This window comes from Choloepus didactylus, chromosome 6, assembly GCF_015220235.1.
Source record: "Choloepus didactylus isolate mChoDid1 chromosome 6, mChoDid1.pri, whole genome shotgun sequence".
Taxonomy (NCBI): domain Eukaryota; kingdom Metazoa; phylum Chordata; class Mammalia; order Pilosa; family Megalonychidae; genus Choloepus; species Choloepus didactylus.
Window position 1 is genome coordinate 146,340,253 of NC_051312.1, and position 15,919 is coordinate 146,356,171.

The window sequence follows — 15,919 nt, forward strand, 5'->3', positions numbered from 1 at the left end:
GTTAGTACCGCAGGAGCGGTACAGATAAAGTGCTAACCGGCTTCAGAGGAGAGAGAATAATTCTGTCAGGGGATGGGGAAAGCTTTATGAAGGAGGTGAGCCTGGGAAGGGATGGGGGAGCTGTCGGGATGGAGGGAAGCAGCTGATGCTTTTCCACCTCCACCAGCGATTCCGTTCCAGGTGCCCAGTAGAGGGCGCTCCTGCCTAATAAACCGGGTGTCCCCCTCACGGGGCTGGGAGCCAGGGAGGAGCTGAAACCGTGATATTCTTTACCAAGGGCGGGAAGCTCCCTGGGCAGATGGAACGCTCGGGGCATGTTCAAAGCCTTGCCCATGTCTGAGACACATAGTTCATGGCCTTGCCTGCCTCGACACACATACCTAGACGGCCCCAGGTGGCATCAAGGCTCCAAAAATGACCTGATGTTATCCCTTCTGATCTGTGTCTGTATGTGCATGTACGTGTGCACATGCATGTGTGTGCCCGCACGTGCCTGCATGCGTGTGCATGTGTGATATGTCTGTGGGTGTCAGGTTCTGAGAGTGCCTGCCTCAAATGCTGATTGGACAGCCTTTTGCGGCATTCTAGAGGGTCTGCCTGGATCCAAGCATTTGCAAAACCATCTCATCCAGCTCTGCCTTTTAGCTGGCCCCAATCTTTCCTGAGTGACACTAGCCTAGCAGTGGAAGGGAAAGCTAACTTCCTGGGCTGGGCTGGGCAGCCGGAAGCAATGCCCTGGGTGTCCTTGTACCCCCTTTACAGCCTCCGGGGTATGGGGCTTAGGTGGCAGAAAACAGAGGAAAAAGAACTAGAGCAAGGGATCTGGAGACCAGGCAAAATTATGCTGAGAACAAAACAAAAATTGCTGCAAATATAATTGCTATTTATTAGTCACCTTAATTAAAACAGATTTGTAGTTCTCAACCAAGGGGGAGCAAAGATTCTGGGAGATACTCAGATGACTTCTGTGGAGCTTGGGATGGCAAATGGCTTTGGGCTGAGGGGTCCTCAAAGAGCTTCAGCCTCAGTGGTTTTAAGAGGAGGCTGAGCTCTACTCTCCTCTCTCAAATCCCAGAGCCCCAAGAGCCCTTGAGGCCAGAGGGGATGAGGGTTTGATATTTAGGGAACCCAGATGGTGCTTTGTTTAGAGCCTGTGCAGAAAGTGAAATATAAAACCCCTTCACTTCCCAGGAACTAGGAATTCCTCAGTGATGGCTGATGGCAGTTGGGGTGGAGTTCTTAAAGCTGATGGCGGTTGGGGTGGAGTTCTTAAAACCATCAGGCAAACGCAAAAATGTTTATGGGTTTCCTCAAAGAAAACAAAGGTCAGGATAAGGGGAAGTGCAGTGGAGGAGTCAAAGAGCAGTAGGTTGGCTTATCCCCTCTGCTGCCTGTAGGTCCCAGGTTTGAGCCAAATCAGCTGAGATCTGAGCCAACTTTCCCTCAAAGGGCCCCAGCCAGCTGTCGTCCACAGGATTCATTTTAACGAAGATCTCATTTCATTCTGGATCTTTCCAGAAACTGGAATCCCTCAGCCCTTTCCAAAGGGCTTCACTCTCCCCCAGAAGTCTGGCTCCTGCACCCTTGAGGGCTTCCCTCCAGGGTCAAGTGATCCATCCCCCCGCCTCAGGGCTCCCCTCTGCACTCCACTCCCTTCGGCTTTTCCCTTCCTGGCATCCTAGGGGAGCTCATGCTGGGAGGCCTGGGGGCAGAGGAGGGTGACGGAAAGCCCAACCCAGTGACCACAGATTAGACACTGGTAGATGTGGGGCCCCATCCTAGAGAAACCCCCACCTCCCGAATTTGTGGGTTCCCCACAGGGTGTTCTCACCTCAAGAAATCACTTTAAATCTCCGCTGGAAAAATGCTGAAAGTGTCAATGGGGTGTCAGCCCCTCCTTTCCCAGCCCCTGCCCCCAGAAACAAGGATGCTAATTTAATAGCCTCAGGCTTGGGGACGCCTGGGAGCAGCAGCGCTTCTGGAGGCTGGTCAGGGGGCCAGTGGGCCGAGCTGGCTGCAGTCACTGGCAGCGCCACCTCCCCCGTGCCCTCCCCAGCAAGCAAGCGAGCGCTCCACCGGGTGGAGGCTGCTGATTTCACCGCGGCCTGGCGCACGGAGCCGAATGGCAGACTGCGCGGCTCCGGCAGGAAAAGGCTGCAGCCTGTGTTGCCATGGATATAAGGGAGGCGCGATCAGATGCTGTTATTTTTAGCCCTGCAGTGCCAATTTATTGGTGGAGTCCTGAGGACACACAGGAAAAGCAGGAAGGCTCTCGACTCGGGGTTCGTCCCAGGACAGGTGGCCTGGGAGGGGTCTGGATAGATTTCACCCCTCCTCTGGGGCTTCCAAGGCTCCTGGGGAGGGGGAGAGGCAAGGAGAAAGATGTGGATCCCTGGGCTAATGGGGCCAGTGGAGTGGGATGGCTGAGGAGGCACCAAGCTGGGTTTTGTTTCCTAGCAAAGGGGAAGGACAGACGAGGCTGTCAGGTGGTGGCTTCCTGGGTGGAGATGCGACAGGCTGTGCTAATTTCTGGAATGTGAGTGGGGCCCCTCACTAGGGCCCTGATCTTAGGCCAGGACCCAGAGCCCCGCAAACATGGGGCTCACCCTCCGGAGGCTGGCATGGTGCCTGCTGGGACTCAGAGCCTTGGGTGGTGGGAGAGGGGGTCCCCCAAGGGTGAGGGAGAAAAGGCAGAGGGGCGTGACCTCAGCATCCCTCTCCCTCTCAAACCAGCCACAGCTCTTTGGGGAGCAATGACACCCCACCATGGAGGTGGAGATGGGGTGCTGGTCTCCCACCCTCTTCCCCACTATTTTCTTGGGGAGACGTGAAAACTCTCTCTGCTATGATTCTTTTTATTATATATAATCAGACATGCATCTGCCCTCCAGGGGACCTACTCCTGACGCCTGGTGTCTGGGAGGCACTGGGTCTTCTGGGTTGAGCGGCTCTAATGCAAAGGGAAGAGGCCAACTGGGCCACAGAGACATGCCCTTAAATCCCCCACCCGGGTCAAGGTCACTTGAGATCAAAGGGGTGGATGTGAGATCCACGTGGGCCCTCCCCTGGCCCTCTGACCCTTTTTTTCCTGGCTGTATAAAATTCACCAGTTGCCATTCTCAGGGCTGACACCCCTTAGAAGGGAAAGAAGAAAGAGGGAGGCAGCCAGAAAGAAGACCCTTGCCCCAGCCACTGGAAATAACCACCACCGACTCGGAGCCAGAGCTGGTGCCAAGGCCCAGAGCCCAGGACAGCCCCTGGGGGTGATGCCTGGCCCCAAGCTGCCTTGGGTGGCTCTCCCCAGCCTCCCGCCCCGGCCCTGGCTCTCTGGGGGACTTACCATTGACAGTCAGGGTCACCTCTCGCTCCCCGGCTCCCACGCGGGGCACCACCGCTCGGCACACATACTTCCCAGCATCCTCCTGGCGCACCGTCTTCAGAGTCAGGGTCTTTTCATTGCTCAGGACCTAAGAGACATTGGGCAGGATCAGATGGAAGAGTCGGGGAGGGCTCTCTGGTTCCTGAATCAGAAGGCCTGGGAGGCAGGCCTGAGGTAATTGGCAGGGGCTCAGTAAAAACCAAAGTGGGGTGAGAGGCAGAGGTTTCAGCACACGGTGCCCCGTGGGCAGTGTAGGAGATGCAGAGGACTTGGCCAAGGAGGCTCAAGTGTGTGGGCAGCCAATGGTGTGTGTCGGGGGCTGCTCTCCAGCTGGGGGCCTGGAGGTTTCCTGGTACAGGGGGAGACTCTGATCTCCCTGAGCCTGAGATGGCTCCACCTCTCCCAGGCTGCCCATGGGTGAGGTTATTCTACAGTTGAACTTCTTTGAGGGTCCCTGGACTTGTCATTTTTGAGGACGGAAGTAAAACAGACTTTGGGACAAGCCAGATCTGAGTTTGCATCCTGGCTCCACCTGTGCAACTATGTTCAGTGACTCATCTTCTCTGATCCTCAGCTTCCTTATCTATATGACAGGGACAATGACATCTCAGGGGCAGCCAGGAGGCCTCACCGATGTCAGCTTCTCTCTGCCCCTCCTCCGTGCTCTGTGTCTGTCCACTCCCGCTGTCCCTCTGTCTGGCAAACTCAACAGCACACTGAAGAATACACAGACCTTAAAAGACCTGAAGGTGGAAGGATGGCTTTCCTATTTGGGGGGAAGTCTGAAAGCCTTTCCACTGACTTGTTTTTTCTTTTAAACTGTTTCTTTTGAAAATTTTCAAACCTACAGAAAAGTCGCAAGAATAATACAGCAATTCTAGCTTCACCAATTGCTAACATTTTTTCTACACTTGCTTCGTTTCTCTCTGTCTCCATAAACATTTACACATTGTTATGTTCATTCCTGAACCCTTAGAGAGAAAGTTGCCGGCATCATGACCCTTCATCCTTAAACAAATCAGTTCAAGACTGGGGAAGAGAAAGACTTTCCCTTCCATAACCAGAATGCAATGATTAAATTCAGGAAATGTAATATTGCTACGATGTTATTATCTGATGTAGAGGCCATATATTGTGCCAATAATGTCTTTTATAGCAAACAACAATAATCACTTTCATGATTCATGTTCCAATACGGGATCACACCTTGCATTTAAGTGTTTGTTTTCTAAAAATTTGTATTGTGGTAAATATGTGCAACCTAGCATTTACCATTTTAACCACCCCCAGTGACTTCATTCCCCGTGCACATGTGCCCACTGGCTTTTCTTATAAGATGCATGCAAAATCGAAACTACCAGAAGCGTCCCGAGCTGAGGTGGGTGCACACAGGGGCCCGGGGCTCCCTCTCCTCTATCTGGGGTCCTTCTCCATGGAGGCTGACTCCCCTGATCTAGGAGGAAGGGGGACCCTGGAAGGCGGTTTCCTTCTGCCCCAACCTCGCGCCCCCTGCCGGAGCCCTAGGCGGGGGTGAGCTGTGGACTCACCACACCCGAGCCCCGCTTCATCCAGACGATGGTCAGGGATGGGTTGCCAGTCCAGGCGCAGCTGAAGACGGCGTCGGAGCCCAGGTCCACCAGCAGGGATTGGGGCTCCGTGGTCATCCTGGGCCCGACTGCAACGGGAGAAGGTGGAGAGAGGCTCAGGTGGGCTGGGGGAGCTCTGGGGACCCTCCAGCTCCCATCTCCTCCTCCCCCACCCTGACTGGAGAGACAGGGGCAGTGGGATGCTTGTGCTGCCTCAGTCCATTTAGATCCATCCTTTATATTTTGTGCTGGGCCCAGGCAGCCTCGGGGGGCATGGAAGGGATGCTTCTCCCCCAAGCTCAGCTTCCCTGGGGCCCACCGAGGCAGGGGCATCCCTGACCCCAGGAGAAAGGCGCTCTGGGCCAACTTCTGCCTGGATTTTCCCCTGGGGCTCTCCCACCCTTTCCCTCTGTCCCGGTCCCACCTGGCTTCAGAGAGCCGAGGAAACCCCCACCCCAGTGTGTGGGCACAGGGGCCCTCCTCCTGCCCCTCCCCATTCAGCCCCTCCTGCTCCTGCCCCGGGCCCGCTGTGTTCCTCCTGGTCAACTCCCCAAACCCTCCCAGCAGCCACCCTGAGGGGTCCCTGAGATGGTGAAGTGTCCTCCCGAGGTGTCTCCCACCCCGTCCTCTCTGGTTATCTTCTGGTTCCAGCCTGCTCCCAGCCTCTTTTCCAAGCCCATTAAATTAGACGGGCTTTCGGTCCTGTTTTCCACATCCCTGCCATGTGTTGGTGAGCTTTACTGTGGGCTCCTCTCCTCCTTTCCCCAACATATTTGGGTTGCCTGGAGCCTCCAAAGCCTTGGCTTACGGGGGAGTCTAGAGGTGGGAATCAGGCCCTGTGCCCAATCAACATGCAGAGAGCTTTGGACAGGCAGAGAGAGTGTGACATCTGGGGTCAGAAGACAGGGACGAGCCACCCGATGTAAAAAGTGAGTAACAGCGCCTTCTATTGAGGCTGCTGGGGGTGAGAAGTGGGAATCAGACAAACAGGAAGAAAGTGCAGAAGTACTTTTAAAATGGTAAGTGGCAGTGCACGTGCTAGCGATGGCTGCTGTGGGTGAATTTGGCAGGTCCATCGGTGAGGAAGGGGAGTGCATGTGGCCCCTTAAATTGGAGGCAGTGGATTTGGCCAGAAGCCTCCTCTGGTTTTCGTTCTGCCACTTACTCGCTGGGTGACCTTTGGCTTCCATCTGGGTGATCTTGGGCTTCAATCGCCTCATCTGAGTAATGTTGTAGGGATCCCAACAAACAAGAAGCCACCTGGGGAAGCCGTTTGTCAAGCACGGGGGCTCCAGGGAGGGTGGCTGTGCCCATGTTTGTGCCTACCCCTGTGGATGCCCCAGAGGCCACACTCACAGTAGACGTCCACTGTGCGGCTGATGTTGGTGCTGCCCAGCGCGTTGGTCACCTCGCAGGAGACAGGCTCGGAGAAGTAGGTGTGGTCCACGGTGGTCCGGAACACCTCCCCAGACGCCTCCTTGATGATCTGGCCCCGCTTGGCCCACCTGCAACAGAGGCCCGGTGGGCTCGGTGCTGACCTTGAGTGGGTCCCCTCTGGGAGCTGGACGCATCCATCCCACCCAAACTGTCTTGGAGGCGGCAGACTATGGCCGCTGGACGGACAGACTGGGCTTTGGTAGCTGTCTGCTAGACAGTCAGTGGGGCATTTGGTAAGTGAGTTATTCCGGTGGGAGGTGGGGTGAGCATTCAGTGGGTAGGTCCATCTGTGGTCATGTGAGTGGATAATCCAACTGCAGGTCACCAGAGGACCCAGCTTTCCTGCTCTGAGCTCTATCTTGGATCTGCTTTGGGCATGCACATGTGCACAGAATGCATGTGCATGTGCACACGTGTACTCACGCATATGTGCACACATGCATACACATGCACATATGTACCCATGCAAGTGCACGCACACACTTGTGCACCCATACGCACATGCTTACACATGTGCACACACATACGCACCCATGCATGCACACATACACGTGCCTAATTTCTAAACTAGGCAAGAAGCAGTAAGAGGTGTGGCTGAGGGGTCCCTAATGCCCCACTTCTCCCACTTGGCCAGCTCTCGCAGCCATCCTGACCTGACTCCTGTCCCCAGGGGCGGTCCCCTCATGTCACCCTCTCTCTCCCTGGACCCCTTTCAGCCTTCCTTCCCCGGATGGTCCCTGTTCTTTCTCTGGCCCCCACTCTTCTGCCCTCCCAACCTGGCCCTGCTCCCCAGAGGCCTTGGCTCCATTGGTCCAGGTACAGTTGAGGTAGACAGGGTAAGACACCTGTGCACATTGAGGACAGGGACCGAAGAGCCTGGGGTGGGTCTTGGTTTCGGCTCTGCTATCTGTGGAGTGGCACTGGGAGACCCAGGGTGTGTGTGTGTGTGTGTGTGTGTGTGTGAGGTGTGGGGGGACTTTCGTTACAGACCCCCAAGGAGAGGGGTGTCACAGCTTCCCCTGGTCTAATCCTACCATGGGAAAGACTTTTTCATCATAAAACTTCTGAGCTCCAACCAGGATCCCCCCACTGTGGCTCAAGCCTATTTGGGGTTACTGGTCCTCGGCCTCCACCATCGTCACCCACCATCCCCACTCCCTCTGAGCACAGCCTCCCTGCCCCCACCTTCTCTGATCCCTTTGGCCTCTCCTCATCCCCAGCCCTTCCCTCCGTTAGCAACTCGGCTCTGTCTGGCCGTCCGGCCCCGAGAGAGGGCTACCACTCTGCATCGAATGGGACACCTAGGTTGGCATCAAGCAGTTATTATCGCAAATTAATACTGAATAATTATTAAGAACACGATTAATAATAACAATTACAGTTTAACAACAGAGCAAACCATAGCTCCCCAAGAGCTTAAGGAGCTTCCCAGCAAACGATTATGAGTTATTCATGAATCATTTCCATTTCTAACTTTAATTTAATGACCAGACTTAATAGTCAGGCACCGCCCCTGCCCGAGGCAGATGAATTCAGTCCCAGACTCACAGTTAGGACATCGGTGTCCAACTTTCACCCTGCTGAAATGGGGGTGGTCAGGAAGTGGGGGTAACTGGAGGGGGGCAGGGTGTGTGGGGGCCCTCACAGCACCCGGGGCTCGGGCCAGGAGAGCTGGTCTGAGGGCTCCGATACCTGCACTGGATGCCTCCTGGAGGAGATGGGCTTTCTCCCTCTCGGGGTGCAGGGATGGATGCTCCACGAGTTGGGCCTGAGGGGCTTCTAGCCCGTGTGCACCCAGCGCTCCAGGCTGCTCAGTCCTTGCTCACCCCTGCACCCAGCCTGGAGTCTCCACTGCCCGAGGGAACCAAGGAAGGCAAAAGCCAGAGGGTGACAGGACGCTCTGTTGTCCCAGCAGGAGCTGAGCTGAATGGAGGGGAGAGCAGGGGGGAGAGCTGGCAGGGGTCCCGGGCCCTCAGGGACATGCCTTTGGATGCTGAGAGTCCCCTGCCCGCACCTCCTTTCCATCTTTCAGTTCAGCTCAGCCTTTCTCTTCCCAATTTTCTTCCTCTCCCATGCTAGAAAGCCCCCTGTCCCGATGTCCAGGAGCCCAGATGCTCTGCCACTGCAGCTAGATACAAGGTCCTCTGGTCTCTTCTCAGCTCTTTGGCCCAGCTGCCCACTCCTCCTTCCTCTTGCCCCTCCATCCTCCCACTCCCCACCTGACCCCCTCCCCAGCTTTCACCCCCTCCCCCAACCACCTTTGAAAAAGGAGCCGACTTAAGCTTTTCCCAATCAATGTCCAATTTGGCGTGAGCGAACGCAAGAGGATTAATTATTTTTATCGCAGCATCAGGAGGCCCTCGGGTAAGGCCAAGGCCAAGGGCATGGGGAAGAGGACGTATAAGGAGCAGTGGACATCGGGGTGTCCTCACCTCCGTGCACCCATGCCCCCCACCCCACCCTGTTCAGAGAGGAAGTTGAGCTCTGATCCCTGAGCTCCAGGACCCAGAAGGAGGGAGACCTACGAGGTCCCGCAGCCTGGGGGAGACCTGCACATTCTGGGTTTGCTGATTAACCTTTTCCTTCAGAAAATAAAAACAAATGCCAAAACTACAGAAGAATTGCAAGAATAATACAATTAACTCCCTTCACCTAGATTCGCTATTGTGAACACTTGTTTATGATGCTCTCTCCATATGTAGCTTTACACCTTATTACAATGCTCATTCGTGTTCTGCTTTTTTGAGATGCGTGACCTGGGGAGTCAGGTTTAGAGGCTCAGTTTCTTGGGTGTTGGTACAGCTGTGCTGGTCAGATGGCAGGTATGGAGTGGGGGTTGGGGGGTCAAGGCCTGTGGTGGACGCTGCCAGGTTGCGGGGGGCACCTCCCTGCCGCCCGCTCAGCCTTCCGGTAACTAGCTCTGCAGATGTCCCAGGGCCTCGCAGTGCAGCAGGAGCAGAGCAGAGGAGAAATGGAAGTTGGCTGTTGTATGCTTTGGTCTCTGGGGTCTAATAAGATTTCCTGGGATGAGCAGGAGGGGGAATGGGGAAGGGGGTGTATCTGCCTGGGGTTGGGGGTAGGAGGTGGGTGCTTGGGTGTGAAGATCTGCCCCGGGACACTGGCCGCAGCGGTTTTTCTGGGCATGCTGTGCCACCGTTTGGGGACTGTGAACAGAGAGCTGTGGGCAGGTGGTTGAAAGAAGCCAAATGCACCCAGGTAACAGCAGACCTTGCAGGTATCAGGTGGACACCCAGAACAAGGAGATCCCTCTGGGTATTTCTTTCTGCGTCTTTAGCACTTGTGAACAGAGGCAGATCCAGCTAAGACAACCTGCCCTCTGGACCAGATGAGCCGCCCAGCTCAGGGGAGCTTGGAGTTCTCGGTTCGGAAGGCAGCTGGGAGGTCACCCGGCCCTGCTTGCTGCCTCTGGTCCAGGGAGTGTCACCCTGGACAGGACAGATGGGTTTCATCCTATTTTAAAAGATCTTCGGTGATGGAGACTCTTCACCCTTGGTGGGGTTCTGGCTCCAGCGGGGTTTAATTATCCACATTGCAGGGGGCTCCTCCTGCGCCCCTCAGGCTCTCTGGCTGCCCCTTTGGCCCATTTCCTCTCATTCTGCCCACTGCAGATCCTTCCTGCTTTCCACTCCCACTGAGCAACTCATTTCTCACCACTTGGAACCTGGAGCACCCTTGACCCTTGCTGGGGCTGCAAATGAATAACCCGCCTTGATGGCAGAAATGACACTACAGGATTCACCATCAAGCCTGGGCTGGCGGACGGGAGGGGGTCAGCGAGGGCCATGGCAACTTAGACAGACATCGAGACTCGAGAAGGAAGGGAGCCCTCTCCGGCCGAGGGTGCTTGGTGTCTTGAAATCTCATGCCCAGAAAGGAGGTGCTCACCAGGGCAGCTCTGTGTGCTTATTTAATTGTTCAGCCACATTTATTAAGCACCTCGTGTATGCTGCACACTGCGCTATGCGCTGAGACTAAATGGCAGCTCCTGCCTCCTGGAAGCTCTGTCAGGAGGAGAGAAAAGCGTGTGACTGATGGTGAAGCTTTCATCAGGGCGGTGAGAGGGCAATGCCCAGGGGCCATGGGCACGCATCGCCCTGGGTGGAACTCGGCCCTACCTAGAATCCAGGTTCCTGGTTGTTTTTGTTTTCTTCCTTACCCTCCCTCCCTATTCTCAGAAATAAGGGATGGACCACCTACTTAAAGAGAAGGGTGCTATTCTCCCCAGTGGAAGTTGAGTGTGTGCATGCCTGAAGAAAAGGAAAAAGTCTACCTGGCCAGGGGACGATGGGGAAGGGGCTGGATGGGGAGGAGTCCTCACCTGGCCAGGGGATGGGCAGGTGTGGGGGGAAGGGAAGAAGGCCAGTGGACACCCCCCGTGAACCTGGCACTCTGCCTGTTGCCGAGGACCCTAAGTGATGTCCCGGGCCCGGGGGTGAGGGTGTGGGGAGATGAGGCCAGCGGCCAGGGTGTGTCTCGACAGCAGTGGCTCTTACTTGTACTGGGTGACAGCGGGGTTGGCCTTTGCAGAGCAGTGGAACGTGACGACGTTGTCCTCCAGCACGGGCTGCGGCTCCACGGACAGGTTGACCAGGGGTGGATCTGCAGGGAGGAGAGATTCACGTGCAGCTTCAGGGCGCTGGGTCCTTGATTTTAGATGGAACAGGGCAGGGAGATCCACCCTGGCTGATGTGGAGGGTGAAAGCCAGGGACTCCCCTCGGGAACCCTCAGAGCAGCCACTACCCTGGTGGTCCCCAAAACGTTTAGGGCCATCAGCTCAATGAGCACAGCCAGGAAACCGTGGCCGCCTCCCCGGCTGTCTTCCAACTTTCAGACAGAACTGAACATTTTAGGAAAGGGAGGTGGGGCTGGAGGAGTAGGGGGCAAAAGGGGAAGGCGGACACTGAGCCCCATTTAAGTACAAGCATTCTGTCTTTGAAATGTCTGCTGAGGATCGCTTTGTGTAGAGGTTTGGGTGCATGTGTTCACTTGGAAGTGGCATTTACACCCTTTCGTCAGCCTAATCATCTCTGCAGAGCCCTGACGGGTGTCACGGGCCCTCAGCTCTCCAGGCTCGGCTCATTTTTCTCATTTGACATGATAAGAAGCCAAGCTCTGAAGTGCTAAATGCGGGGAGGTGGGGGGGGGGGCGTGATGGAAAGTCAGGGAGGGGGCAAGAGGCAGGGGGATGGAAGCAGGACGGAAGACAGAAATGCAGAGGCCTGCCCAGAAGGGGGGGATGTGGAGGTGACAGGGAGAGACCGAGGCAGCAGACAAGAGAGAGGGAGAGAGGGAGAGAGGGAGAGACAGAGAGAGGGAGATGGGGAGGGATAGAGAGAGAGGGAGAGCCTGACATATACTCAGAGACACATAATCAGACAAAGATTTCAGACTAGAAGCAGAAAAGACCAAGGCAGACAAAACAGGAGACAGAAAATGACAGGGTGTTAGAGAGGAAGACCAAACAAAATAATGAGGAACAGAGGAGAGAGAGAAACAGACACTGAGAGAGATACAGAGACAGAAATAGAGATGAAGGGAGCTGCATCAGAGAGCTAAAGAACCAGAGGCAGCGCGGAGGCACAAGGCTGAGAATGAGCCCAGAGAACGGCCTCATGCTGGCCAGACCCTCCCGAGCTCAGGGGTAGCCAGCCCCAGACCCCCTCCAAAGGCCAGTGGCTCCTGGGCCAGAAGAATGCCAACCCATGGGTCCATGTAAGTGGCACCCTAAGGACAAGTGAGACTCCAGCAGTTCCTGCCCTGGCTCCTGGTTGAGGCCACAGGTGGGACCTGAGACCCTGGAAAGTCAGGCACACAGCCCCCACCTGTGGACTGGGTACAGCCCTTGGTCCCATTTGACCCCTCGGTCCCTCTCAGCACTGCTGGTGCTAGAGCCTGTCTATGTCCTGGGGGACCCTGGGGAAGAGAACTCTGCCTCCTGAGCAGCAGGTGAACCTGATCTCCCCACAGTATCCCCCAATTCTGGGTGGGGACCACAAATGCCAGAAGCCTCTGCTCCTGGAGCAGCCCACACCTGCCTTTTCAGGGAGCAGCACAAGGGAAGTGATGTGTGTTTCCATTGGCTCAACTCTCATTGTTTAAAATGTAATCCAAATGGACACAAAGATGAGCCTCACAAGGAATGACAGCAACAAGCTCTCCTCCCGCCTTCCAGGAGAGCTACAACCCTGCGGGACCCTGTGGCTTTTCGCTACCCGGGACCACCAGCTTCCAGAACGAGTCTGAGTCACGTCCCAGCCCTCTCTGAGGCACGCAGAGGTGGCTGGGAGACCCATGGAAGAAGGCTGCATCTCCTCTGAGGGCTGGAGAAGCCTGGTCATGGTGAGTGCCATCTAGAGCCAAATGTGTGGCTGGCCCAAGGCCAAGGATTGGGAAGTTCAACACTAGGAAGTCAGGTGCCTCAATCAAGCTCTTGTTTGAGGGGGTGCTGGCACTAGTCCAGTAGAATCTAGAACTCAGGGGACAGTTCCAGAAGGCCCATCCCTTCCCTGAGTGTCCTGTATAAAGCGATGAAGCTTTGGGAGGCCGGGAGATGGAGCAAACACCTGTTGGAGGACACCCCTTTGTCCATTGCTCCCTGCCATGCTCAGTTTTATCCTGTAGGTGGCTCTCTCCTGCCTCTTCCTGCCTTTGCAACCTCCCTGGTACCCAGGCTCTCCTGAGGGCCCTCTGGAGAAGGGGTGCCCTAGGAAGGTTCTACACCAACCAGTCTCGCCTGCATCTCCAGCTCCGTCCCAAAAAGGCCCTTGTCCCCTCTCCACCCCTCTCCAGGATCTGAATTTTCAGGAGCCTGTTAGGCTCCAGAGGTATAAATAGTTGATGTCACATCCAAATATTAAACATGACTTTAATTCCACTTGTGATGTTGGCTGCATAACTTGCGGGAGGGCAGCTCTGATGTAGCTGGTGGAACTGAGATCACAGTGAACAGATGTTACAGTGGAGAATCTGCTAGTGCTGCCAGCCGCAGCCTGTGTGTGCGTGTGTGCATGTGTGCGTGTGCGTGTGCATGTGTGTTTTCAGAGAAAGTATGACATGGGGGAGGGGGTGGGCAAAGAGAGAAACTTCATGACTCAGTGATTTCCTAGCACATTCATTTGAAACTTGGCAGCTGGATGCAGAGTCCAGATGCACAAGGCTTTGGGGGTGTGAAGCTCTCTCTCTCCCATTACTCAATCTGGGGGCTTTGTCTTCCGTTGGGTAACATAGAAGGACCAAGGGAAACAAACAACAAATGTGCTTTTGCTGAGTATGGAGGCTTCTTGGTTGACTGAGAAAATGAGCAGGTTTGCAAAGGCAGAGCTGATCCAGCGCGTGGTGACCACAGTAAAATAGTTGGACACTCATTGAATGAGCACATGAATAAATGCAGGAGGGAGGAGGAGGAAGGAGGGGTGGAGGGAGGGTGTGCTTTTGCTTGGCAAGCAGTGCCTCCAGGCCGGCAGGCAAAATGGATGGGCTCCCCCACATCAGGGCTGTGTGAGTATGCGGGGGAGGGGCAGCTATGCACCCAGGACCTCAGAGCCTCGGTCTAGGGACATTCCTGGAAGAAGGGACCATGGAGCATCGTCACAGCCGCCATGTATAGCATGTCCACAATGTGCCTACGTGCATAATTTAATTTAATCCTCACGACCACCTTAGGAGGTGGGTGTTATTTATCTTCTTTGGCAGATGAGTAAACCGAGGCACAAAGAAGTCAAATAGCCTGGGCAAGGTCACTCAGTTAGCAAGTGGCAGGGCCAGCGTGCAGCCCAGGAGAAAGGCTGTGGCCTTAAGCCTACACATATGCCTTGGGGGAGGTGAAGAGTGGGGGAACAGGAAACTGGGCACCTGCGTTCTTTCCAGTCCCCACTCTGGCCTCATTCCTGGCGTCTCCCTCCTAATGTGGCTGAGATGTCCTTGGAAAGAGAGATGGAGACCTGGCAAGGCTTGGCACCTCCCTCCGGAAGCAGAATCTGTCATGCGTGTACCCTCTTAAATCGATCGTCTCATTAGAGCGCGTTTTACTAGTCGAGCAGGCTGCTGTTAGGACGGTGACTTTCTGGTTGACAGGGGAGGTTCTCCTGGCATGATGGATAATGGCCTGGAGGAAGCACTGCTTCTTCCTCAGCCTCTCTCTGCCAGGGCTCCGGCTGCTGGGGTGGGACGCCAACTTGGGTTGTTGCTTCAGTGTGGGATTCTGTAGCTGGCATAGGATTGATAGGCAGAGGAGGGCAGGGGCTGTCCTGGAAAGAAGGGGCTTGGAGGTCTTGGGTGTCCCACAGCCTTTTCTCCTAAGTTTGGCTGATTCGTGGTTCATCCTGGAGCAAGCAAAGACTTCGGGCATCCTTTGGCCAAACTGGGTGGGGCTGTGGAAGCCCGTGGGACCAAGCGACAAGCTTAGGCTCACATGGCTGGTGGAGAGTGGAGCCTTTCTGGAAGCCAGCCCCACCTCCACCCCCCGCCCAGTGTCATGCTTCTCCTGCAAAGCTGGGCCACGCAGCTCAACCACAGCTGCTCACCACTGAATAGGCAGGTGGGTGTACAGGAGCCAGGGCCTGGAGTAGGGCAAGGTGGGGCAGGTGCCTCGTGTGCAAAGTTTAAGGAGGCACCCACTGCAGGGCTGATCCTGCATGGGCATGACCCTGGGAGTGGACACTTCCTTAAATCTCATCCCTGGTGAGAGATCTGTGCCTGTGGGCCCTCTTCAATGGTCGTGGAAGAAGGCTCCTAGCTTGGTGTGGAGGTGAGGTGGGGCAGGGAGAGAAGTGGGGTCCTTACTATCTGGTGGCAAGATAATGAAGATACAGTCCTCTTCAGGAACTCAGCTATTGTGTCTGGGTGTCTGATGCTCATCTGGCAGTTATGACCCTCCAGAGCCCAATCGGTTTCTTCTGCCCTCTAGAACCTACACTGTGTCAATCAGGATTTGAGACATCAAGTGGCGATTTTTGCTGTCTGGCTCCCAAGATGGGCTCTTGCCACCCTAGGACAGCCCACCTGGACTCGAAATCCCCGGAGAGTCATCTAGAGCAGAGAATCCAGAAGCTTCAAAAGAACCTTGGCTGTTAAGAAGTGTTTTTAAATGAATCTTATTTAAGATGAATCAATGATAAGGAGGAAACAAGGGCCAGCCTGCAGCTCCAGCCTTGGACCACAGAAAGCAGCCACCAGTACCTGGTGGCCCCATCTCCGTGGCAGGGAGAGCAGTTCACAAGAGAAAGTCAACTTTTGAGTGCTGATACTACTAATCTAAACTAACAGGTACTGAGGGTAAGGCCATCGGGAGCATGTCCCCTAGCTGAGTTGTGCTCTTCATTCTCTCGGGCTGACAGGCCTTGACTCTCCTCGAAGGAGACTTTTCCCAGCCTTAAAGCTTCATTAATGTTTAGTGTTAATCACCGTCAGGGACAGTCACCAGTGCTCCCTGTGTGGCTGGTGGCACACGTGCAGCAGTATAGAAGGGGGGTGACAGGGTGAGCTCTCAAAGCTAGG

General features: G+C 55.3%; 1 protein-coding gene across 7 annotated transcripts in view; it reads right to left on the minus strand.

Annotated features, from left to right (window-relative positions):
* The window catches only part of KIRREL3 (kirre like nephrin family adhesion molecule 3), a 591,656-nt gene that overhangs the window by 15,922 nt on the left and 559,815 nt on the right, over nucleotides 1-15,919 (minus strand). For all 7 annotated transcript variants that reach the window (XM_037841924.1, XM_037841920.1, XM_037841919.1 and 4 more), the window contains 4 exons: nucleotides 10,917-11,022; nucleotides 6,322-6,470; nucleotides 4,927-5,054; nucleotides 3,341-3,467 (listed from right to left, as the gene is read on the minus strand). In XM_037841924.1, coding sequence (XP_037697852.1) covers nucleotides 3,341-3,467; nucleotides 4,927-5,054; nucleotides 6,322-6,470; nucleotides 10,917-11,022 — 510 coding nt within the window. The remainder of the gene's footprint in view (nucleotides 1-3,340; nucleotides 3,468-4,926; nucleotides 5,055-6,321; nucleotides 6,471-10,916; nucleotides 11,023-15,919) is intronic.